Source organism: Urocitellus parryii, chromosome 5 (assembly GCF_045843805.1).
Source record: "Urocitellus parryii isolate mUroPar1 chromosome 5, mUroPar1.hap1, whole genome shotgun sequence".
NCBI lineage: Eukaryota > Metazoa > Chordata > Mammalia > Rodentia > Sciuridae > Urocitellus > Urocitellus parryii.
Genome location: NC_135535.1, coordinates 151001751 through 151027667, shown reverse-complemented (window position 1 = coordinate 151027667; position 25917 = coordinate 151001751). Strand labels below are relative to the sequence as shown.

Here is a 25917-nt window from a genome sequence, read left to right as displayed (position 1 = left end):
TACATGTGTGTCAACATAGAACAGGCAACTATTCAAAAATTACTTGAAATAATCTTTGTCTCTCTGTATTAATTTCATAAACTGGGTTATTTCTGTTTGTGTTTTACTTCTTTTCTCTTTGAATTAATTGCATTTGGGGGATATGTCCTGTTTCCATGTATTCCTTCCCAATTCCCAATAGTCCTTGCTTCTATTTCCCTCAAGAGGCCGCCAGTCTTTTGATTATTTTCGACCATATCTGCAGCATAATGTAAATGGAATGTTTCAACATAGTACTTGTGAAATTGGTCATGTATGTTATCTTTTCCCCTCTTTATTGGTAAGTATTGTTATACTATGTGTATATTCCATAGTGCCACTCCCTTTTCCCAGTTTTGACTCTTTTCCAATTACTACCTGCTTTAGGGCACTTGCAGTTCTTTTCAAGTAGTTATTTTTAAAATAGTTTTTCTATTATATTGTTTTCTGAAGGAGGATTTATTCAATCTGAGCTACTTTGCCATTATCAGAAGAGGAATCCATTTAATTATATCTTGATGGAATACATTTTTATTTTTTCTACTTTATGGAATATCTTGAAATTTTATGACTTAATTTTCTTGACTGTCTTATTGGCTTTTGAAGTTATATTTTATTGGGATACAAAGTTTACTATGTGTTCAAAAGATCTGTCTTCCCTAACCTTACTTGTTTTTGACTGCTTGAAATATCATCTATTAAATGGGTTAAATTTCTTTTTCAAGCCCTGCTGTCTTTGACCTTCTGTCTCCTGCATTTTCTGCTTCATGAAGATGTAATCTAACATTTGGTACATGAGGTACTTGGAATATCGTCATTGGCAGTTGCAGTCTCTAGCATTATAAAGTGTCTTTTGTTGCTGTTATCTTATGTAATGCTTTTGGACCTGTATTTGCCTTGCCTGGTAATAATACCACATCCTCTGCTTCCTTATTGTTTGCATTTGTGTAATATATCTTTGACTATCTCTCTATTTTTAGCCTTTCTAAATCAAATTTGAAGGTGTGTTTCTTATAGAATTTGGTGAGAGCTGATTCTATATGTGCAATAACTTGTTTAACTTATTTATGTATTTTTAGACAGAAAAAGCAGGAAGGGTTTATTTAGTGAAATGAAAGTATAATCCGGGGAGAACATGGGCAGGACCAGTCCAAAAACAGGAGGCAGCCTCTTGGCTTCTGCCTTGTGGGTTTTTTATGGCCTGCTTGGAATTCTCCCATGAGTTATTCATTCAGGGTAGCTACTACAGTTTTCCTCCATAGCATTTGGACTTTATATTTTATAAGCCAAACTGAAAATCCTTTTAATGGGAAAATTAAATCCATTTATATTTAATATGTCTGATGTATTTTATTTCAGTTTTCTTCATATTCTTTTATGTTAACTGTATATTTTACTTATCTGTCTTTTATCATATGGTCTATTTTCTTTGCTTTTTTAAAATTACTTTTAATTCTGGGAGAGTTAACAGTTTGATAATTGCTATAACTTGATATAAAGATTTTATATAGTGAGATAATACCAGTGCCCTTAGTTTTTGTTCCCCTTACATTATCTTCTATGAATTTATTTTTTTCTGCTTTAGAAATAGTATTATTTGTTTCCACTTATTACAAAGTTTAATGTGTGTTCCCTTTACTATTTTCCCTTTTCTCCTTCTGCTTTTTCAAGATTGGGTTATTTCTGCTTTGGTACAGTGGATAATATTCATATGCTAATCTTAAATTCATATTTCCACCTTTGTTTTAGTCTTTGATCTGAAACTAAATATGTATAATGTTCACTACCTGTCCTTGTAAATTGTGCTTTCTTAAATCATCATCTTTTGAAAGAGAGCTCATCAGCTAGTAAATTTCTCAATATAAGGACTGTTTTCTTTACAGTCTTAACATGTTTAAAGTATTTTTCTTTAACGTTGCTACTTAAAAGGCAGTTTGGCTGGTTATAAATTTTTTAGCCAATTCTTTCTTTCCGTGGATTTCTTGAAAACCTTATCACATGTTGTCTTGCTATTAAAAATATCTCATGTTAAATTTTTTTCTTTTATAAATTACTTTTTTTTTTGGTCTGGAAACTGAAAGTAACTTCTTTGTTTTGTTTTAATCCTTAACATCTGATCATTTTAATGGGTTATGTTTAATGCTGACCCATTTGGCTCATTTAGGGCCCATTCAATAATGCAGATTCATTTCTTATTTTCAAAAAATTTTCTTAGATTATAAAATAAATTATTAATTCTATCTTATTATTTTGTTTTTCTTATTGGAGATCTTCCAGTTACACTTGAATTGGATCTTGTTTTGCCTATCTTCTGTTACTATCACTTTCTTTTTTTAAAATTTATTTTAATTGGATATATATGATAGTGCAATGCATTTTGATTCATTGTACACAATTGCAGCACAACTTTTCATTTCCCTGGTTATACACAATGTAGCATCACACCGTATGTGCAGTCTTACATGTACCTAGGGTAATGATGTCCATTTAATTCCACCATCTTTCCTGTCCCCCTACATTCTCCCCCCGTCTCCCTCCCCTTTGCCCAATCACAGTTCCTCCATTTTTCCCATGCCTCATCACCCCCCGGTTAATTTGCTGCACCTCCCCCTTCCCTACTTTCTTTTTTTAAAATTTTTTTTTATTTTTTTTTCTTTTTTTAATTTTTATTGGTTGTTCACAACATTACAAAGCTCTTGACATATCATATTTCATACTTTAGATTGAAGTGGGTTATGCTACTTTCTTTTTAATACATAATTTCATTTTTGCACATTTGGTTCTTTACCTCCCCTTCCACTACACCCTTTAGTGTAATTTTACTTATATCTGTTCATATTTGGGTATCTTATATTTTAATGTTCATTTCAAAAATGATTTTTTTTCCAACTTCTTCCTTATTCTTACTTCCTGTTTGTGTATCTGCCTATTGTTTATCCTTTACTAGTCTAAGGTTTCATATTTCAGGTCCTTGAAATCATGTGTGCATTCTTGATTCTATATGTGCAATAACTTGTTTAACTGCACTTAATTCATTTGGAATATTGTGTTCTAATAATATTGTGAAGGTAGGTTTGGTGGAGTATTTTTGTCAGCTAAAGATGTTTGATTCTCTACTTGTATTTATAGTGGCTTTTTAAAAAATATTTTTTTAGTTGCAGATGGACACAATATCCTTATTTTTTACGTGGTGCTGAGGATCAAACCCAGTGCCTCACAGAGGCAAGGCAGGCGTTCTATCACTGAACCCCAGCTCCAGTCCTATAGTGGCTTTATATAGATAATAGAGTACTTTTTTGTTCCTAATGAAATATGTAGGATTTCCACAGTGACTAGGAGTCGGGGTGGGACATTATTAGAAGTGCTTACTTGGTTTCTTAAATAATGTTTTCTATTTTTAGAACAGTGAAGAGCTATTTCTTTAATAAAAGATGACTTGGGATATTGATTAGTTGATTTTCTGATTCTTCAATACTCTTTGGTTTCCTTGGATTTTTAACCTGCTTTCAACCCCTTCCTTTCAACTCACCCTAACTAATGCTATGGTTTTTATCAGGTCTTTTACCTAATTCTCTCCTCTTTTAAGAGAGTAGTCACCTAACTCTTTCCATAGGTAAGGCCTCCATGAGCTTGCTTTGATGGTTTCAGATGGTAGTTTCCCCATTATGTATAAAATGATGCTTGATAGTAGTCTCTGTTTTTTAGTTATATCCTCAGTATAAACTATAGGTGATTTTGTTTTCTTTATTTATCTGAAGGCTTTTGTAGAATGAGTAAAGAGAATCAGATTTTGATGGCCCACCACTATTTTACAAGAACTGGCAAGTCAAACTCTGATCACTTTGGCAAATGATCTAGTGCCTCTTCTGTGTAAGCCCAAAGATAAACACTTGGGCCAAAAATCCCAGTAATTCTTTTATTTGTGTAATATTTTAAAGAAAGACATATGATACATTTAAAATATGAAGTTGTTGAGTAGCTCTGTGAGCTAGATATTTTCCCCATTTTATAAATAAGGCTAATAAAGTTAAGAGGTTAACAGCAACTTGTGAACATAACCAGTAATTAATGCCTGAAATCCAAACCTAAGGCTTGAGTCCAGATCCTACTGTTTGTTCCATCAAAATGACCATATCCTTATTTCAGTTTATTCAACAGTAGTACTCATTCACTAGTGCCATAGAAAGCACTGAGCTGTAGAACAAATATTTTGTTACACAGCAAAAAACAAAATAGATGGACCGAAAAATCCCCCTATACTCGCAGATCTTACATCATAGCAATATCATCTATTCATCCATCTCCCCTACCCCACCCAATCCATCTCTTGTTGACTTAAATTCTGAAATGCTTTATTTGGCTTTGTAAAAATAATGCTAATTAGGGGCAGGGGATAGCTCAGCATTAGAGCGCTTGCCTCGCACATGTGAGGCACTGGGTTTGATCCTCAGCACCACATAAAAATAAATAAATAAAGATATTGTGTCTATCTTTAAAAAATGCTAATTAGAGTCATTTATAGGACTTAATTATGTGTGTCGTTCAACATAATTGTGATGTTTTGAATAATGCTAAAATAATATTGCAAATTTTATGAGATGACTATACTTGTTTTTTTATACTTCAGTTTCCTAGTTTATTGTACTATAAATTAAAAAGTGTAGATTGGAAGTTAAAAATTATGTTAGTAGTTCTATAATGAAACATGCATTTGCAAACATTACTGTTTTTAAACATATCACATTTGGAGTAGAATTTAAGATATTTCTGAAGCTATTAATTTATATCACGTGGTTTTAAGAAAGGTTAAAATTCCATGCTAAGCATTTCTGTTTTCTATTTTCATTTACTTGTATAAAAAGTGAAGGATTTTATAACCTCTTTTCAAATAATAGAATACCATTTAGAATTCTTTAAGTATTAAATTATGAAAATGTAAAATAGTTTTATCATTGTGCTATTTCTCATTATAACTTGTTAGTTTTAAATTCCCTTATGTAACAATAAGTAGGATAATCTGTGTTTACTCGGTCAATTTTAACACAGATATTTGAGCAACAAAGTGGCAGATTGGCACCCTCTTTTGGTCATTTTATTTACCTACAGGCAGAAATATAAGTAATAAAATACAATTAAAAATTTGTCTTTTATATGTTGATCTTATAAGTTAGCATTTACAGGTCTCACCAAAATCATGCCTCAAACTAGGTTCATATGAATAAAGCACACTATTATTTATTTGTGAATTCTTTTAGTAATTTGTGGTTATTTGCTTTTTCCTCAGGCTGGCTCTCTAATCATAGAATTCAGAATTGGCATTAACATTGCAGATTTTCTAACAAGTATTTATTTAACTGTAGCAAACTGAACTGCAGCAGCACATTATTAAACAGATAATGTTTAACAATTTTATTGTGAATTTGGATTAATTAGAAAAACATCACCTTTTAGTGCCCTTAATAACAGTTTGGGGAATTATTTGAATTGAAAATAAAGTTAAGCTTCAGAAAATTGAGGCTGAGTTCTCCTCCTCTCATGTTTTTAAAATCCAGAAAATTATTCTGTAAGATTATATGGTTAATTTGATTTATATTATAGTTTGATTATATTTGTGTATAATATGTTTGCTGTGAATGCTCCTGGAAATGCCTATGCAAATAATTTATAATTGCAGGGAAGAAAGCTGTGCTCTGCCAGGTGGTTGGGTAGTTTGGAAAGGGAATTTTTCTTCTTGTAAATATTCAGCAAGTTTTCTTTTTGGTGGTTGTAGTATTTCAGAATTTCACATGCCTGCCAAAGCCTCAAATGTAATCCAATTTAATAATACCTAATGGATCTCAACTCCGGCAAAATATAGACCTACTCCATAAACTTTAGGTACCACCATTTTAGAGCTTCCTTGCATTTTTTCACTGAAATAAATATTTTAAGAATTTTTACTATGTATTGCTCATATAAAAGCTGATTTTTAAAGTTATTGCTTACAAATACCAGACAACCATATTTGTATAGCATTTTTGTACCAGTTTGAGGACACTGAGATTTGTGTTTTGATTCCTAGTGGTCCTTTTAGTATGTTATTTCTCCAAAATATATAATGAACTCCTCAGATGAACTTTTCATCACATGATGAAGCAATAAGCATGATATTCTTTAACATAACACATTTTAATGTCAAACTCGACTTTTAAATTTGTGATTCAAAGAAACATTATTTTGAAATAGAATACTGATATTTTTAACTACATAAATTCCCAAAATATCAGGCATGAGCATAAAGTAATTAGATGGGATTCTGAGAATATATGACTTTAAATCTACTATATTATTTTAATCATACATTGGGTATGATTCCATAAATGTCTCATGTAAACTTAACAACTTAAAACATGTCAGTATATTATTTTAGCTCATTTGGACTATATGTCAACTCTGATACTTTTATGTTTAATCCATAAAGGGAGTAAAAAAGTAAAACGATATATTTTACTTACAAATTGGATGCATAATATGAATAGATAGTCCTTTTAATAAGCCTGCTGAGGGCAATGAGTTGGTGTGATCCTCTTCTAAAAATTAAATAACTTTCCACTTCAAATTCTGACCCAATTTTTTCCCAGAAACTCTTAGAATCAAACAGTATTCAAATGGAAAGTTTTCATCATATATTTGAATTACCTAATTAGCTGACAGTTAATTGACAACTCAAGTTGAACAGGGACAAAAATAATACAAAATACTCTTAAAAGTATTGCCTTAGAAATGGAATACTAACTCAATAAAACTCTCCTACTTAAAAAAAAAAAGAAATGGAATACTAATCTGTAAATGCAGGTTATTAGGGAAAAGGATATTGGGGAAATATTTAAGGATTGGGAGTTGTTATGATCTAGTAGGAGTTAACTATTATCGATTTTGAAGGATTTTTTTATGATAGTATATTCTTAATTACATTTGCAAATGTCTTATATTCCCAGAATATTCTTTGAAACTTTTTTCTATTGGCATAGTCAGACTTTTCTCTCCACATTTTATTCTCTCTATAGAGTTATCGTCTTCCTTTTTCAATTTATTATTTGCCCTAGTATATATTTGGTTCTTTGACATTTAGTTCTTTGATATTGACTGCATATAAACATAGCAGAGAGTAATTTTTGGATATTTTTCAGATTCTATAAAGATGAGCGAGGTATTCTTTTGAGTAGCACATCAAGTGATTGGGAAGTATGTTAACTTTTCAAGCCACTATACTTAGTAAGCTAGAAATGTAATTTATGGAATAGTCATTTCCAGGTAATGGGGACCTGGACAAATATTGTTTATCTCATTTATAAATGCAACAAAAGAGTTTCATTTTAGAGAGACCAGTATACAATCATCAAGGAATACAAAGTTTATATGAAAAAGAGAATGATTCTATGTATTTCTCTTAATAATTGTTAGTTGTTGACTAAATATCTTGAAGAAGTTTCAGTCAAATAGTTTACATTAACAAAGTGATTATTCATAGGTATGTATTTTAATATTTAGGCATTTTTAAGAGGTTATTTGAAACAGTTGCTTATTAGAAAAGTTTTTTTTGTTTATTAGAATTTTTCTTTTGACAGTGATATGAATTCTGAAAGTAAAGAAAGAACAGCTTGCAAAGGAAAGGTTGCCATATCAGGTATGCTATATTTATATTGCTGAATACATTGTATTAAATAACTAGAGTTGATGAGTTTTCATTCTTGATTTCCAGTCTCTTCATTTTACTTTTCATACATGTATCTGAATATTTGATATAAATCTATTTTAATCATTATGCTCTACATTTGAATAGAACTTTATGGTGTGGGAAAATAAAATGTTTCAGGAGCTGGTCTGGGGATGTAATTGAGAGGTACAGCACTTGCCTGACATGTGCGAGGAAGCCCTGGCTTCCATCCTAACAGTGCGCATGTACACACACACACACACACACACACACACATAAAAGAATAAGAAGAAAGAAAGAAAGACACCCTCCCCTTCAAAAAAGAAGTCTCATACATTACATATATTGTGCACTTTTTTTCCTTGGGGCAGCCTTGTAAAATAGGTAGGATAATTATTCTCATTTTCTATAGATTCAAAGGTTAAGTGACTTGCTGTAAGTGGCAGAGCTGGGCTGCAAACTCAAATTGATTGATACCATTCCTTTTCTGTTTTAATGATTGTCTAGACCAAGAGTTTCATAGGGTTGGAAATGTTTATTTTTTGTTTATCATTTTATACTTATAAGCTAGCTGGTATAGTGCTTGGTGCATAGAAATTGCTCAGTGAAATTCATTGAATGGATGACTCTTGTTGCCTGTAGGATGAAGACCAAACTTTTCCCTGTTTTCCTTTCTGACTCACTTCTTTTTCTTAGCCACATCTTCCATTACTCCTATACAGAAGCCATTTGCTTTAAGCAGACATTTCTCCTGTTTTTGACACACACTATGTGGCAGACATCTAATTGACTTGTGAAAGAATTAAATTTTCTTCAACAAACTTGTTGAACTACAAACCCTCCCCTGTTAGAAATGTTTCCTTTGAGTTATTAATGCAGTTAGGAGACCTTTTACCACTAGATGGCACTTATGCTGTGTAGTCTCAGTTTCTCCAAGTGTTAAGGAAACTATAAGACAATGGAGATGCCTCAGATTAAGTGAATACATGACTGACTCATGTGTACACTGTTAAGAAAATGCACTTTTACAAATATTATCTCATCAGTACATTTTGGAAACAATAGGACCTCTATCAGTCCTTAAGAAATAACTGGTTTATTTCCTTGGCCAAAAGCATTGTATTAGGGAGTTTGCTGCTACGTTTCAGCCCCTGCCACTTAAAGAACTGTTTTCCATTTCCGGCTTCACCACTCACTTTATGGCTAAACAGACATTATCATCCAGGAAGAAAAGACCTGCACTTTATTTAGGACATTTTTGGCTAAAATCAGAAATTTCCAGCAGCTAAGCAAAAAAATTTTCAGAAAAAGAATTAAACTATATTGAGAAATCTGTTGCTTGTTTTATAGTTATTTATATTCATGTTGTCATCTTTCAGATTGTAAGACTGACATGAAACATGTTTTATATCTCCTTGTATCCTTTAGCTGCCAAACATTACAATTATATAATAGTTCTCTAAGTTTAAACATTTTAATCTTAATAAATATGATAGATGTTTGAAGGGGATTTTCTATAAATACTTAAAGCATAATCCTTGTTTCGCTTCTAATATGGCACTATTCACTATACAAATGAGATATATTAAATTGCTATTGAACATTCAAATTCCATGATAGATTCAACATTTCTTGTCATTTCATAGACTGCTGCAATTCATGATATTAGAATTAACTATATATTTAGAAGGGAGACTAAATTAAAGCTTTTAAAATAAAAGAACAAAACCTTCATGACTACAGACATTCACATATCTAAACTTATTTATGCATGTGTTCCTTCTTTCAAAAGATAATTTTGAATTAAATTAAAGAACCAAAACTCTCAAGAGATGGAATACATAGGTAATTTTATCTTAACCTAGACTAAATTATGTCTTGTATGTATATTTATAAAAACAATGAACTAAAAAACAAATTTACCTTTGTAATTCCATTTTCTCTTGCCATGGGCATGAAAATGTGACTTTTATTTTGGCCAAAATAAATTTGCAGCAAAGTTTCATAATGTTTCTGAGATTACTTTCATAGTCAGGAGACAACTGGATTTTCCATTTTCAGCCTCACCACGCACTGGCCAGATCTCTATATATGTAAAAACAATAATAAGCTTATCCTGATTCTTTCTGCCGAGCACCAAATAATAACACTGTGGTTATTGTCTCACCTTTTTTACTAACTACTCATTCAATGACTAAACCAAATCAATTTCCTAGTACCTCAATTTTCCCTTTAGAAAATATCTTTAATAGACTTCAAGGATCTGATACTTTTAAGTTAACTATCCGAATTTGACTCTCTTGGTTTATTACTAAATTTCTATGAAGACTTAAGAAAAACAAAGGTAAGAATATTCTAAATTAAAATGGAGTCAACCATTGCAAGAATCTGGAAGGAACTTCCTTCATTGGAGCTGAATTAGGAAACATAGTTAATGTGTTATACGTTCTTTGATGTCTCAACAGTACATGACCACCTAGGAAATCGATAAGAAATGTCTACCTTACAGAGCTTACATAGATAGGCCTGGGAAAGGGCGAGATCGACCCACAGGCTATGGGTATACAGCAAAGGAAGTCAGGGTCCATGTTCTTTCCATGATAGTGTAAATAGTTAATCCTACCCAAACAGAGTAAGAACAGCTGCGAACAAGAACAGTTATGAAATGAAATGAGTCAGCAACTGTGGTCAAGCAAGAGTGGGCTCTTTGACAGGACATTAGCTAAATAATAATTATAAAATAATAAAATCATTCCCATTAAAATCAAGAACAAAATAACAATGTCTATTATGTCAATATAATTTAACACCATTTTGGAAATTCTGGCTAAAATAATAAAAGATGAAACTATTGAAAATGAATAGACAAATTGAATATTTGAAGATAATGGATTGCAGACCTAAAAAACCTAAGGGAATTTACTGAAACACTATTTGAATTAATAATTCAGTAAAAAGTGGCTGGATTTAAGATAAATATAAAAAATGGCAATTTCAAAACTAGAAATAGCTGACTAAAAAATATAATGGCAAAAAAGATCTACTTTACAATGAAAATAACAAAAAACAAAACCATTAAATACATAATGATAACCTTTGTTAAAATGTAACAGTAAATATACTACTGTATGTAAAGACAAACTGTTATTAAGTTATTAGTTTCCAAGTTAATATGGATAATAGAATATAGTACTAATGAAACACTTGGGAAGAAAATTCATATAATGAAATTAGCATAAAATGCTTCCAAAAAACCTATTTCTGAAGTAGAATATAAAGGAACAATAGTTATAATATTATGGTATTGATTTTAGGATATTTAGTAATTGATAAATGATTTAATTGAATCCATAAAGTGGATAGCCTGGCAACATTTGTTCAGAATGGCATATCTAATAAATATAACATCATAAATCAGTGAGGAAGAAAAGGGTATATATGTAGAGCCAGAACAATTATTCTTATAAGAATGTTTATATTTTCACCTCACATGCTTCAGAATTTCAGACATATAAAATAGCTTTTAAGTGTACAAACTAGGCTGGGCATATAATAGCACAAACTTCTAATTCCAGAGACTGTGGAGTCTGAAGCAGTAGGATTGCAAGTTCAGGGCCAGCCTAGGCAAGATCCCATCTCAAAATAAATAGGGTTAGGAATATGGCTCAGTGGTAGGGCACCCTTGAATTCAATTTCTACTACCACAAAAATAAATAAATAAGCGTGTAAATAATTATTCCATGTACAAATCATAAAAAGTAACTAGAAAATTTGCTGTTATATAATACATTTCATTTTGGTTTCAGTGGTCAGAATCTGTCATAGAATTCAGAAGTTCAGGTCACTGTAATAAATAAAACTTACTGAATTATTACTTGTCATTTTCCACCTTATTTGTAGATGTTCGAATACCACTAATGTGGAAAGACTCTGATCACTTCAGCAGCAAAGAACGTATGTAAGGTTTTAATTTGTAATTGAGAAGTTACCTTTAGTGAATAAATAAATTGACGTCATTTGACAGAATAACCAGAATCTTGTTGAACTGTTTTCTAATTTTTAATATAAATACGTTGTTCCTTTTGACTAATTAAGATATGATGCACAGCAAATGTAATTTTTAGTTGTTTATCAGAACCTGTGCAAGGATAGTAACTAATGGGTTCAGGGTGGTGAGACAAGAAGGAAAATGTGGAAATTAAAAAAAAAATGTTCACAGAATAAAGGTAAAGGCAACATTTCTTTGACTAGAATCTGGGGGATCTTTTCTGCTTTATTTTGTTACTTCAGATTATTTAACAGGATGTAATAAAGGAAGATTTTTAGCTTGATCTGATGTTTTTTCTTCTTCAGCATTTTATGACTTTATATGGTCTTCACAAATCTTCGTATTGCTTAGGTCATGGAAATTAACCTCAAATGATTTCTCCTTGTTAGAGGCAAAGAGAAAAGATGTGATAATCCTTTATCTTTTTGTCTATTGTGATGGCTTTGTTCCTCATACTTGAAAAACTGAATCATATTGAGCATAATTAGTTTTATATGAAGAATTTAAAATCAGTTTAGTGTTTGTTATTCAATTAGGAAATATAATTTATTTTTCAAAGGAATGCATGTGGGAATTAAGTAAATCTGATTTCTATAGAGAATAAGTTTTTCTAAAGAACTGGTTTCTCAATAATGAGGATTTAGCCCTTTAATCACCTAATACTTTTATAACATCACCAAATTAAAAGGCCTAGCAGCTAAATTTTTTGTGTTCCCATGTCTACTTTTAATTTATTTATTTATTTTTTGTGGTTTCCTCCCTTGCTTTTAGTTTGGTGGAAAATATTTTGCTGTTGTTAATGTGTCTACTCTTAACCTCTTCTAATAAAAAACATTTTTTTCTTAAATAAACTTGGGGACCAAAATGACAGAAGTGATAGCGTGTACATAACAATAAATTCGTTATTAATTAAGAGTTAAGAGTTTTCTGGTAATAAAGTTCATGATTTTGGTTGTTTCTTTAGCCTGCTGATAGTCCTTTAGAGTTCTTTATGTTTAACTAAATTTTTTAATACTCTTTGGTTTAAAGATGTTTGTTAGTTGAGTGAGGTATTACTGTATACTGACAGAATAGCTATTAAAACAGGTTAAAGGTTACAATATACAATGTATGAAAATTAGAATCTATTAACAAATATTTAAGCTGATACTTTTCATTTTCAAGATGATTTTAAGACAATGTTAATATTTCTTGTATGTATTGCTGCTTAAAATGTTGTCTTCTATAGGATCACAGCGCTATGCCATTTTTTGTTTATTCAAAATGGGAGCTGAAGTTTTTGATACTGACGTGGTGATTGTGGATAAAACAATCACAGATATATGTTTTGAAAATGTAACAATATTGTAAGTATCTTTAATCTTCAAAGAATGAAAGTATCTATGAAGACTTTTTCTTTCTGGGTTTGTTTGTTTTCTTAAAGAATTTTAGTTTGGGAGCCTTTGGATGAAAGTCTATTTATTGGGTCATTGTAGTCTTACTTTATTCAAAATGAGGCCATTTTTCATATGCAAATTTATGATGTAAAATAAAATGGAAATCTTATAATGAATATTAGCAGTGAATATTTGACTCATTGGATATGATAAATTTTAAAATATTTTATAGTAAATATATTTCCATTATTGACTAAACTATGACTAGAATGGAATTTCACTTAGCATTGTTTGATATAGAGTGAATTTGAACATAAAACAGACTCTTCTATCTCAATAAGAAATTTAATTACAGATTTATTTAATTACAGATTTAATTAGTAGTAATGCAGGTCTTTTTATAAGCTGTATTAAACCAAAGGAATTTATTTAGGGTCCCTCTCCTATCAAACAACCCCTAATACTTAGATAATTGAGGCTAAATGTTTTCCCTAGTTATCTAAATATATTTATTTCCATTATCAACTATTGTTAAGAAATTTTTTTTTTCTGACAAAATTATCCTGTTAATGGGACTCTTTTCTTCACATCACTTTGCTATTGTTTATTTTTACCACAAAGCCAAAAATCAGACTTTTTCAAGGGTTCAAGAACAATAAGAATTACTTGGGAAGAAAACACATGATTTATAATTTTTTTAAAATTCTGTAAATATTTAAAATTGTTCTAAAAATAACTGCTGACAAATGTTCTAAATGTTTAAAAATGTGCTTTTTGTTATGATGATTGTTTTTAATAAGTATTCAATATTTATGAAGCTCTGGTTTTCCTCTAAATATTGACATTTGTTAGTCATTACCAGGAATACTGTATGTTTAGAAGCTGCCAAATAATAAACTATAAAAATATCTGGAAGTTGTTTCTTGGATTTATCCAAACTATAGATTGGCCATTTAAAAAGTTCATGTTGCATTTCTAAAATCTTTGAGACCGATAGACCTTCTGTCTGCAGGCAACATCTGTTGCTGACAGACCTCTTTTGCAGTCTTATTTTATTGTTAGTAACACCACCACAATATTTTATGCTAAAGGTAGTTCATTGTGTCTGAAAATAGGCAAAGCCAATCTTAGTATTTGCTCAAATTGCAGAATTTCTTCATATGAGTTTAATAAATGTGTATTGAGTACCTTCTAGTTCCAGGCACAAGGTTGGGTTAAGAATACAAAGATCACCAAGACAGCACATCCCAAGGAATTCATGCCTGAACGTGTTATCATTTCTGTTAGCTTTGTGACATTTTTCTCTCCTATATAACCAAAAAGTGAAATGTTGTTTATAGTTATTAGGTTACAGAAATGGGGAAGGAATACCCAGTGGTAAGGGGACTAAGTGACTATGAAGAAGAAATGAAAACTAAATGTTCAAATTCAATTTTAGAATATCGCCATCATCCCAAACATTACCTTAAACCTGTGTGTAGTCAATCCCCACTACCCTCTATTCCCAAGGCAACCACTGATCTTTCTGTGTTTATAATTTTGCCTTCTGGACATTTTATATAAATGGAGTCACAATTTTTTAAAAAAAGAAACTAAAGGTTCAGCAGATTTTGTTTTGGGGGAACAGTCATATCAAGAAGTTATACATGTAATTTAAATACCTTAAAAACAGTGGTATTAAAGGCCTGAAAAGGACAAATACATTGGAACAGAATGACCATAGCATTTTATTCTTTTAAAGTAATATGCCTTTATACATTTGTTTTACTGAGTTAAGTTTGTCTTATTTTAGAAGCTGATAGCTCTGAAAGTTGTAGTGACATGCTTAGACTATTTGGATACTAAATAAACAGGAAGATTCTGTCTCATTACATTGTAAATGCTGATTTTGAATGTTATGGAAACATCAAAGGACGTTGTAATTTTATTTTCTACTGAATTAAATTTCTAACATGAATGCCTTTGTTTATAGTAATGAAGCAGGACCAGACTTTCAGATAAAGGTGGAAATGTATAGTTGCTGTACAGAAGAATCTTCCATAACCAATACACCAAAAAAGCTAGCTAAGAAACTTAAGACATCTATAAGTAAAGCTACAGGAAAGAAAATAAATTCAGTGCTTCAGGAAGAGAATCATGAAACATGTTTGTTCTTCAATTCTACTACTGTGTAAGTTTTCTAATACAGTTTTTATGGTAACATAATATACGTTTGTGATATTTCAAAGTATAATATATGGAGTATGTGTTTATGTTTTGAATGGAAAAGCATCCTGAAGCAGAAACAAAACTTAGTTGTCTGACATTTACCCAGCTGAGTTAAGTGTAGTATTTTCCTTTGAAGGTAGGAAGTCATTGACACAGTATTTTAGTAGTTTGGAATTCCAATATCTACCAGAAAGATGAAATGTTTTGCTTGAGAAGGGATTGTGTGTCTATTTTTTGCTACATTTAAGTCTACTAATTGGATTTCTGTATGTATAGTATGATTTATTCTCAGACCTTAAATTTTTTTAATCACATTTTAATAAACTTACATTATCACTATTACATTGAATGAAATTAAAAATATCTTTAATATAACTAATATCTAGCCTATATTCAAATTGTACCATTCTTAAAATGCCCTCTTGTGATTTGTTTGTTCAAATCAGAATCCAAACAGATTGCTGGGTGAGGTGGTGCATGCTTGTAATTCCAGTGGCTTTGGAGGCCTAAGAAGGAGGATTGCAGGTTCAAAGCTAGCCTCAGCTGCTTAGGGAGGCAGTCAGCAATTTAATGTGACCCTATCTCAAAATGAAAAACACTGGGGATGTGGCTCAGTAGTTAAGTGCCCCTAGTACCAAAAAAAAAGCATCCAAACAGGTCTATATTATTACATTAAAAATATAAATATTGCAATTCTCTCTTTTTTGCTAGTCATTATTTTTTGAAGAAACCAGGTCTTGTAGGATTTTCTGTAGTTTGAATCTATCTGATTGTACCTTTATGATCTTTTTAAAACATTTTTTTCTGGCCACTGTATTTCCTATAACCTGGTAGTTAGATCTGCAGCACTGATTAGATTCAAATTCTTTCAGGGTAATGATACTTCATATCGTTAGGTATATTTCCTACTGTCTCCCAATCCTTGTTCCACTTGCCACCCTGAACCATACATTATAAAGTTCCCTATCAGTCTTTTTTCTAATGCTTTTTACAGCTATTACTGATAACTCATTACTTCATTAGGGATTGTAATTAGGTGACTTCCTAAATTTGTCCTGTACTTTTTTCTTGACTGTTCCCTTATAAATTCTCTGTATACAACTACAATAAAACTTTTAGAGGGAAAACTACTTGATTCTTAACATGTACCAAGTTTTAAAATAAGTTGATACCCTAGGAACCATGGAAGTAAATACTGTTGTTTTATTTGAACTCTGACTTTCTATTGTTTTGTGTTTCATTCTGTTATAGTTCTTCTTCTTCTCTTTGATGCCCAAATTGTTGCATCTTTGATCAGTGGGAAACCTTCAAGATGATTCCTGCATCCTTCTGATACTACCTAATCATTGATAGCTTCTTCTCTTCCTGCCATCATAGAAATGTTCACTGTTTGTCTTGTGTTTGTCTACACAGACTTGGAATCACCATTTCTCCATGGAGCATTGATTTCTTTCAGATACCTTCTTCAAACATTTTGTTTGGGTTTTTTCCCTCAAATAGTTTTATATTTATATTTTATTGGGAAACCATTGATTAGGCATTTCTAGAATTTCTTTACATGTCTAATATAATCAACTCTTCAGCATGTCCACAGTTTTACTGTAATAACAAAAAATGAAGTATTTTAGGTATAGATCCTGGAAGCATCAGTCATCCAAATGTAATTAAATAACTCATGTCAGATGTATTACATGTGAAATGTGTGTTGGCACTCTAGCATAATGACTTTCCATCAATTTTGATTGAGGCTTATGCTAACATATATTTTATATCTTAACTGAATGCAATTATGTAAACAGATTTCATAAGGCAATACTTGACCTTTATTATTTATAATATAATTATTAGGTATCTGTTCTATTTTAGTTGTTTTTGGTTTTTTTTTTTTAGTTTTTTTAAGGTATCTGTGGATCATTAAGTTGATTTTATTATTCATGAATAGGGCTCATTCAACAGTCAAAAAAAACAATCAAAGAAAATGTGAGTCTTTCCAATAAAAATGTCATTTCAAAGGGGTCAGAGGACCTTTAATTTTCATCCTTGAGATCTAAGACTATCTCAAAAACTATTCTACATTAAGATTGTGTCAAGGATTTGCTGGAAAGTACTTTAACTCAACCAAAAGGTAATGGAACTATTTTTTTTTTTGATGATTAAATAATTCTATGTTCAGGTTGAAACATAGGTTTTAGAACTGAAAGAGACCTTAGGGATAATTACTTAGTTCAATAGTCTAAAAAATGTTTAAGCAGCAGAATTTCTTATTTAAGAAATAGCAGGACCAGTAGTGTCTCTTATTCAGCTATACTATATCTTGGGCATATTACGTTTCTCTCTGGGTCTCAGTTTGCTTAAATGAAAGTTAAAGATGCTTAGATAGAGCCATTTCTCTTTTAAAAATTTTCTTAGGGACATTCCCAGGGTTAATACTCCCTTCAAAGAATGCAAAATAACAAATGGAGTCTTCAAACAATTAAAAACTTCGTTTTTGGACAGCGAATACTCAATTTCTTATTCTGTCACTTATTACTTATCATTTATTACTTGACCCAGTGCAAATTAATATACTCTGTTTTTTTAATCCTCTGTAAAATGAGAATAATAATAATAACACCAATATCATCTCACTCCATAAGATTGTTGAAGTTCAGAAAGATAATTTGTGGACATGATCGAATAAGCATTTAATAAATGTAGCTCTTGCCATTATTGTTACTCTTTTACTGTTGTTTAACCAGCGTTTTCTAAGCCCTCTCTTAAATGTGTGCTGAAACATTGCCTTTTGGAAACTTGACATAGGATTATAAAATGTAGAGACTTTTTTAAAATTTAAAGTCATGTTAATAATTTCCTAGCTAAATATTTTCTAAATTATATTAGAACCTATATTTAACATGTATTTCTCTTTGAAGACTAGAGTTAGTTGGAGGAATAACATTATTTTGTCTTAAATTCTTTTTCATAGGGATAGGCATGTATTTCTGTAAGTGTTCACTCTGCTAGTCACATTTGTCATTCTACTTGGTTTGTCCCAGAATTCAAATGCTAATTTTCTTTATGAACATTTCTCATGCAACTTTGCCATTTGCTTATTTTGTCCCATTATAGTTGGTCAAGAGATACAATAATACCTTGTATAACACTTCATCATATTATGTGCTCCTAATACCAGCATTCTCTTCTCTTCTGGTCAATCCAGAGTATACTAAGTTATACAAGGACTATTTTTTTTTTTAAAGAGCTTGGTCAGCCAACATTTTATTTCATAAGCCAACATCTTAATGTTCTTTTTTTTAATTAGCTACACATGACAGTACAATGATCTTGACAATTCATACATTTGAATCAAATGGGGTATAATTTCTCATTTTTCTGATTGTACAGGTTACAGAATCACATTGGTCATACACTCACCTATATACATACCTACAGCAATAATAATGTCTATTTTATTCTGCTGCCCTTTCTATCCCCTTTTCCCTCCCCTCCCCTATTTTTACCTGGTACTTCCTTAACTGTCCACTTTAGCACCGTGACAGGAGTTTTGAGAATAACATTAGTAATCAAAATGCATAAAATGATTAATTTTTTTGCTCTAGAGGTGTGATCTAGTTCACTCTGAAGACTTCTGTAGATTCTAGTTTTAAACCAAAATGAACACATAAAACAATGTATATCTTTCCTGGTAATATGACATGTGACCAAATATAGCTATTTTTCCTGATAAAAGGGCATTATTTCAGACTACAGTTTAAAATAGTTGTTTTTCACATCACCACCCTCATGTTATAATTGTTGGCCCATTCAATTAAAAATGTAGCTGATTAAACTTTTGGGAACTCAATATTAGGGTTGGCTAAAAGGAATGAGTGTAATGTTTTAGAAAGAAAATATTATCCTGACAAGAATGTTTTAAAAGTGAAGTCATTGTTGGTTTTGGAAGCAATGGCATTGTAATTAGTCATGGTTTAAAAATGAAGTAACTTGAAATATCATCATAAAGTATTGTTGGATCTGAAAGAAGACAGTGAACATTTTTGGTAATTTTTAGTATGCTCCCTGATGTGATTCATTTATTCATTTTATTTGTGGAATTTAGCTTACTGAAATTCCTTTAATTCAACTTTGCCATTTCCTCTAATAGCTGAATTATCTATTTCATGTTCCTTTAACTATTTAGTACATTATTCTCACTGAATAAACATATACCTTTTAAAATATAATTTTGTGAAAACTGGTAAAATCAAGTGTGATATTTTACTGTACAAAAATTTGTACTAAAATATTTAAAAATAAGGCACAATATTACATTTTAAATTACACTGGAGTTACAAAACAATTATCCTAATCCTTGTCTGGATATATAGATTATTTATGTTTTAGGAGCAAGATTATTAAATATTTGAGGTTGTGAAAGATAATGCAGTTTTTAAATATGAGTAAAGACTTATTTACTTCTGCATATAATTGTTTGTTTAATCATTTACAAATGATTATTCTGCAATTATGTCAGGTGGTACATTGTATTCAGAGGTTAACTCGAGGCTCTTACACTCAAAATTCTTGGAGTAAAATGTCACTATGTACTATATATTTAGTTTAGTTTTGGTTTTTGTTTGTTTGTTTTTGGTGGTGTTGGGCATCACACCCTGGGCCTTGTGCATGCTATACAAGTACTGTACCACTGAGTCGCATCAACAGCCCTTGTATTTGTTTTAATTGAAAAGGTTTCTTAATTTTAAACGATTAATGAAGCATGTAAGTAGTATGGTATAGTAGGGTCTTCTTGTTAGCTACAGGCAAGTTAGTTAAATTCTCTGAACTTCATTTTTTCCATTTGAATATATAGGCTGAAATATCTGCCCTACCTACCCAAGGTAATTGTTTTGAATATTAAAAAAGATATTAATTGTCAAAGTGCCTTAAATTTAATATATGTAGATGTAGTATTATAGTACTTTGCATGTAATTGATTCTTAGGGATGGTTTTAATTGTAGTATCATTTAACCACATTAGTTATTTTATTAGAAAAGTTATATAAATTTGAGAAATAGAATCAAGAAGAGAAAAAATGTTCCTTATATTCAACCACTGTAAATTAAAACCTTCTGAAACTTTGAGGTGGTATTTTCCTCCCAGGTTTTTAAATGCCTAGCTTTGGGAGATATTTAGACATTACTAATTATACTGTTTTCTCCAAAGTTACTCTAGAGTCTTTAATCATTTTAATGGCCATATTATCTGTTTGTTGGTTGTATCCTAATTTTACCATTCTTAGGAGGATGTCAATAACTTTTTTGTATTGTTCTTTTCACATGTAGCATTCATGGAAAATAGAGGTTAATGTCTTACATATTTATGTTAAAGTAGTTGAGGAAGAAAATTCCCAGTCACAATCATCACTTAAGGCCTGAGAAACAATTTAAACATGTAATTTGGTCATTACATAACTTTAGCCTATTCTGCCACACAAATTGCTCCCTAAACATGCCACTTCTACAGCGTTCCAAGTTCAGATACACAGTTTATAAGTTTTCTTCCAGTGCACAATAATAGCAATATTTTGTATTCCACTGTGTATTGAAATTACTATTCTTAAAATGAAGACTACTCAAGTGTTTTTGGTGATCAGTGAGAATAAATTATAGTGTCACTTTTAAAATTTCTTTGTATACTTGTAGACACCCTATTTAGTAACTTGATCTCTTAGTTTCATGACCTTCTTGCCTCCATTGATCCTGTCCTTTTCAGCATCTATCCCATGATTGTTTCCTTGGTGTTGTCATTACTAACAATTACATGCTCTCTAAAATCTTTATAGTAGGTTTTTCAGTCTTTACCACATCTTCCAGGTTCTTTCATTCAGTATTCTTGCTCCAGCTTAGTTTAGACTTCAAGATTTACTATTTTATTCTTTCCCAGCATATCTTTCCTTTTGTCATATGTACCTCAGAAGGACTTCAACCTTGGTTACATTCTCCTTAGCATCTTTGCAGTGTACCTACACTTATGAGGTATAAATGAAGAAGCTGGAGAAAAACAGTTCATTCTGCTTTGTTCACTCTAGATAGATGGTTCTCAGTATATGACTGAACAGTTCTACTAGGTTTTCATATCTCCCACTTTACCTCTTTTTATGTTATTTCACATAATTTCTGTCTTTGCTACCTTTAGGTATCCCCTTTTTATGCCTCATTCACACCTGATGACTTTGTTTCATATATCAGGGATATTTCTGAAGTAATCAGAAAACAACTAAAATTTCCTCCATCCACCTGCATCTGTGTCTGTTTTGTTTCCTTCCTTGTGAACTGCCTTTGTATCTAGGCCCATCTGCTTGTGAACTAGATTCCATCCTCTCCCTTAGTCAGAGCTGGCTCCCCCTTCTCCTATATTATTAGCTTTTCTTCTACTGCATCATTCCCACACACATAAACACCTCCCATTCCATAGCTGTCCTTTATAGGAAAGAGCTTTTTATATTTCTGTCTCCACTTCCTCTCTTCCCATTCTCTTTCAGACTGTTTCAATGATTTCCATTGTGATACTTTCATCCTATCTTGCAGAAATTGCTACTCTTGTCAAGGTCAACAGTTATCTGTATGTGACCACATCTGATGATCAATTATTGGTGTTCTTCTTCCTGGACCTTCAGACTAATAACAAAATTAATCATTCTCCATAAAATAGCTTTTTCTTCACCTTCCAGGATACTGATTTCTTGGTTTTTTTCTTCTACCACGGTGACTGTTCCTTTTCTCTCGCCTCTTGCTTTTCGGCTTAATCTGAGATGATGGAGTATTTGGCCATTGGACTTCACAGGACTCTATAACTTTGATTAAATTTCATATACATACTGGTAATTCCCAAATTTATATATCCAGTATTTTTTCCTCCACTGTCACCAGGCTGTACCCTACCTGTCTACCCAATAATAAATCTAGATATTTGAAGCAATTGAACTTGCTTGTCCAAAATTAAATTCTTACTTTCCATATCTGTTCCTCTCTTTCTTCCTCATTCTAGTAAATAACTGTTTTAGCCTTCCATCCTGTGACAAAATGCCTGAGAAATGTGTCTGTAAGGCAGAAAAGTATTTTGGCTCACAGTTTTAGAGGATTCAATTGATGATGGATTGTGGTGAGGCAGAACATCGTGGAAGGTATGGCAATGAAAAGCTGCTCACTTCATGGTGGCTAGGAAGCAGAAAGAAAGAGAAAAAGTAGCCAGGGACAAGATAGACCTTTCTAGGTCACAACCACCAGTAGCCTACTGCTCTAAATAGGCCCTACCTCCTACAGTTTCTACCACTTCCCAGTAGGCCATTCACAGGTGAATCCATCAATTGGATAATCCATTGATGTAGTTAGAACCCTCATGATCCAGTCACTTCACACAAGCCCACCTCCAAATATTGCTGCATTGGGTACTAAGTCTTTAACACATGAGCCTTTAGGGGACATTCCAGATCCAAACCATAACAACAACAGTTCTACTTTTCTAATTGCTTGGACTTAGACTCAGAAATATTCTTGATTCTTTTCCTTTCTTCCACAGTTAATGTTCCCATTGAGTCAACATTGAGAATTTATCAAGAACATTACCACTCTCTACCACTGTATCACTACCATCCAATTCTAGCCTTGCCTGGCCAGTTGGAGGAGCTTTCTAGTTGAAGTCTTTGTTTTCACTCTTGGCCCCTGTAGTCTGTTCTCAACACAGAAGTCAGAGCAATCATTTAATTATGGTACAAAGCAGACCATAACACATTCTTCTGATCAAAACTCACCATTTGGTTTATATCTCACACAGAATAAAATCCATAAAACTCATGTGATTATGAATAGATAGGTTTTTATATAACAGCTCTTCCATTGTAATTGCTGGTCTTAATTACACTAATTCTTTCTCCACAGTTTCATCTAATAATTCCTCAACTTTGAGAGACTCATTGTATAGACAGTAGACAAAAATAAAAGCTATTTTTGAATAGCTCTGTAGAGCCTTCAAAGTGGCCCACATTAAGTGTGAGACTAATACCTCTCTTAGTTCTAGCAGTAGTGGAGATTTGTTGATACTTAGTGAACTTTTCCAGGAGTCTACAATGTAAGTCTGACATTATACTGATTGTTAAATGTGACTTGAAATTTACTCATGCATTGTTTTGTTTAAAATGTCAAGTTGAGATTTGGAGACAGAAACATAAATTTTCCTATATATATTTTGACCTAAAACATTGTGTATTGAGAGATATTTCTAGTCTTTAGTGATGATTGTACATTAAAAACCAAGAGACATTCTCCCCGTGGGGAACATTCTATGGGCTGGGTCTTTGTTTACTTAAAAAAAATACATGTATACATTGTGTGGCTATTAATTTTATGCTTATTTTGTTATAAAGATTTCATTAAAGATTTAGTAAGAGACAAAGGAGGTTTATGAAATGTATCACCTGGCACAATTAATAAAAATTCCCATCATACATCAGTCTCTTAAAGTTTATCCACATTTTTTTCTTTGTTTTTCTTCTCTTTTAATATACTCTTTCATGTTTGGGTATTTTACTGTTTAAGTCAATAAAAACCAAGAAAAGTCACAAATGAATTTAAATTAGTACAGAAAATAAAGTTGTTATTAAAAAAATTATCTTCTTATCACCACAGAATGCCAGGATATGAAATTTGTCACCAAAATTCCTAGATGTTTTGGCAAGAATGCTCTTTTAGCTTAAATAGCACAGAAGTGGCTATAGTGATAAAAATGGAATTAGTAATAAAGTCATCTATTCTCCCATACTATAGATAGGAATTCCAAATCTTTGAAGTCATGTTTGAACTAGAAGGAGATTCATTTTGTAAAAGATAAAACAAAGCTGGGCATTAGTTAAAGGGGTAAGTACAGATTTTAATCAGGATATGCTATTGCAATTGAGAGAAAGAATTCAGCAAGAATTGTGCCCCACTTTAATTTGTGTAGAGGTGACCAGGCATTATAAAATGGAGAATAAGGAAACAGGGAGAGTCAGAGTCAGTAATGTGCAAAGGTTCCAGTTTCTCTGCATCCTAGCCAACATTCCTTACTTTCTGCATCTGTTGTTGTGTTTACTAATTGCCATCATAACGGGTATGATGTGATGTCTTATTGTGGTTTGATTTGTATTCAAAGGACTGTTGATGTTGAATATGGCTTTTTGGTGTTTTCATCTTTGGAGAAATGTCTGTTTAAGTCTTTTGCCCATTTTTTAAATCGGGTTGTTATTTTGTTAATTTATAAGTATATTACATAATAGAGAACATAAAATTACTTATAATATGTCTTCTTTCTCACCACTAGTGGTGCAAAGTATAATTTGCTAGCTCATACCACCCTAACCTTGGAAAGTGCTGATGATAGCTTCAAGACTCACAATCTATCTATTAATGGAAATGGTGAGTACATTATATATTTTTATTTACTACATATAGTATGTCAATATATATGTGGTGACATTGATTATTTCTAATTTTAATGTTCTGATTTGGATGTTGGCTTAAGTAATATGGGCATGAGTGATTCTCTAGGTTCTTTTAAATGTATCTATCCCTTTCCCAAATAGGAAGTGTTTTTCTTTCTTTATGCTGAGATTTGCTTTTAATACTTAGTAAGAGGTTGTCTGAGTCCTTATCTTTGACTTGAAGTTGATGACTTCACTACTTTTTTAGCTGAAATTTAAAGACCTGTCTCATATTTAGGTTTGAAATCAAGCCAAACTCCACTTTATTTTTGGTTTCTTTTATTGATTATTGAGAATTGTTTTTTACCTCTGTGAAAGTATTGTTTCATTTATTAATCTCTTTGCCTTTGTTTATCCGAAGTTTTACTGTGATATAATTAAGAGTAAAGCTTATTTTATTTACTCTGCTTCAGGCTCCTTTAGCTGTGGGTGTGGTTTGGCAGTGAGATTGCCCTAGTTATGAAATTAGGAAAAGCATCTATTATGTGCCAGGCATATAATAGATGTCATGTATGCATTATCTTATTTTCATATCAAACCCCCCCTACTTAAGGTAAGTGGTAGTTTTTAAATGAGAAATTAATACTTAGACATATAAATGGCTAGCCTTAGATGCCATATTTCTTGTCAGAAGTATGGAAGAGCTGTGGCTCTATACTGTCTTCCACAGGGGTTCCCAACTCTGAGAAACCCAGGTTAGAAGTAATAGGTGATTGCAGAGTTTGGGCAAGCAGGCTGTGGAGCAAGGAATTCTATATTCACTTTTCAGGAAATGCAAGCAGGAAGGAGTTATTTTCCTTTACATCACATAAAATCTCAACTTATTTACAGAGAAACACATTATTACATGTGGTATTTGGTTCTATTTATATTATTGATTGCACCAAGTTTACATTCTGGTCTGAAAATCAAATCATTTGTTATTCTGTTTCTTTAGGAAGTATATTCTAACTTAAAAACAACTGGCTTATAGGTATTTAGAATATAATTCATTCATAAATCTGTGATTCCCTATATAAAAAATTTCTGATATACTACTCAGATACATGCCTTTATGGAATTCTTATTGCATTTCCT

General features: G+C 31.5%; 1 protein-coding gene across 1 annotated transcript in view; it reads left to right on the top strand.

The window, feature by feature from the left end:
- The window catches only part of Rtkn2 (rhotekin 2), a 73993-nt gene that overhangs the window by 26662 nt on the left and 21414 nt on the right, over positions 1-25917 (top strand). The window contains exons 3-7 of the mRNA XM_026393741.2: positions 7626-7684; positions 11615-11668; positions 12991-13108; positions 15111-15308; positions 24681-24775. Coding sequence (XP_026249526.2) covers positions 7626-7684; positions 11615-11668; positions 12991-13108; positions 15111-15308; positions 24681-24775 — 524 coding nt within the window. The remainder of the gene's footprint in view (positions 1-7625; positions 7685-11614; positions 11669-12990; positions 13109-15110; positions 15309-24680; positions 24776-25917) is intronic.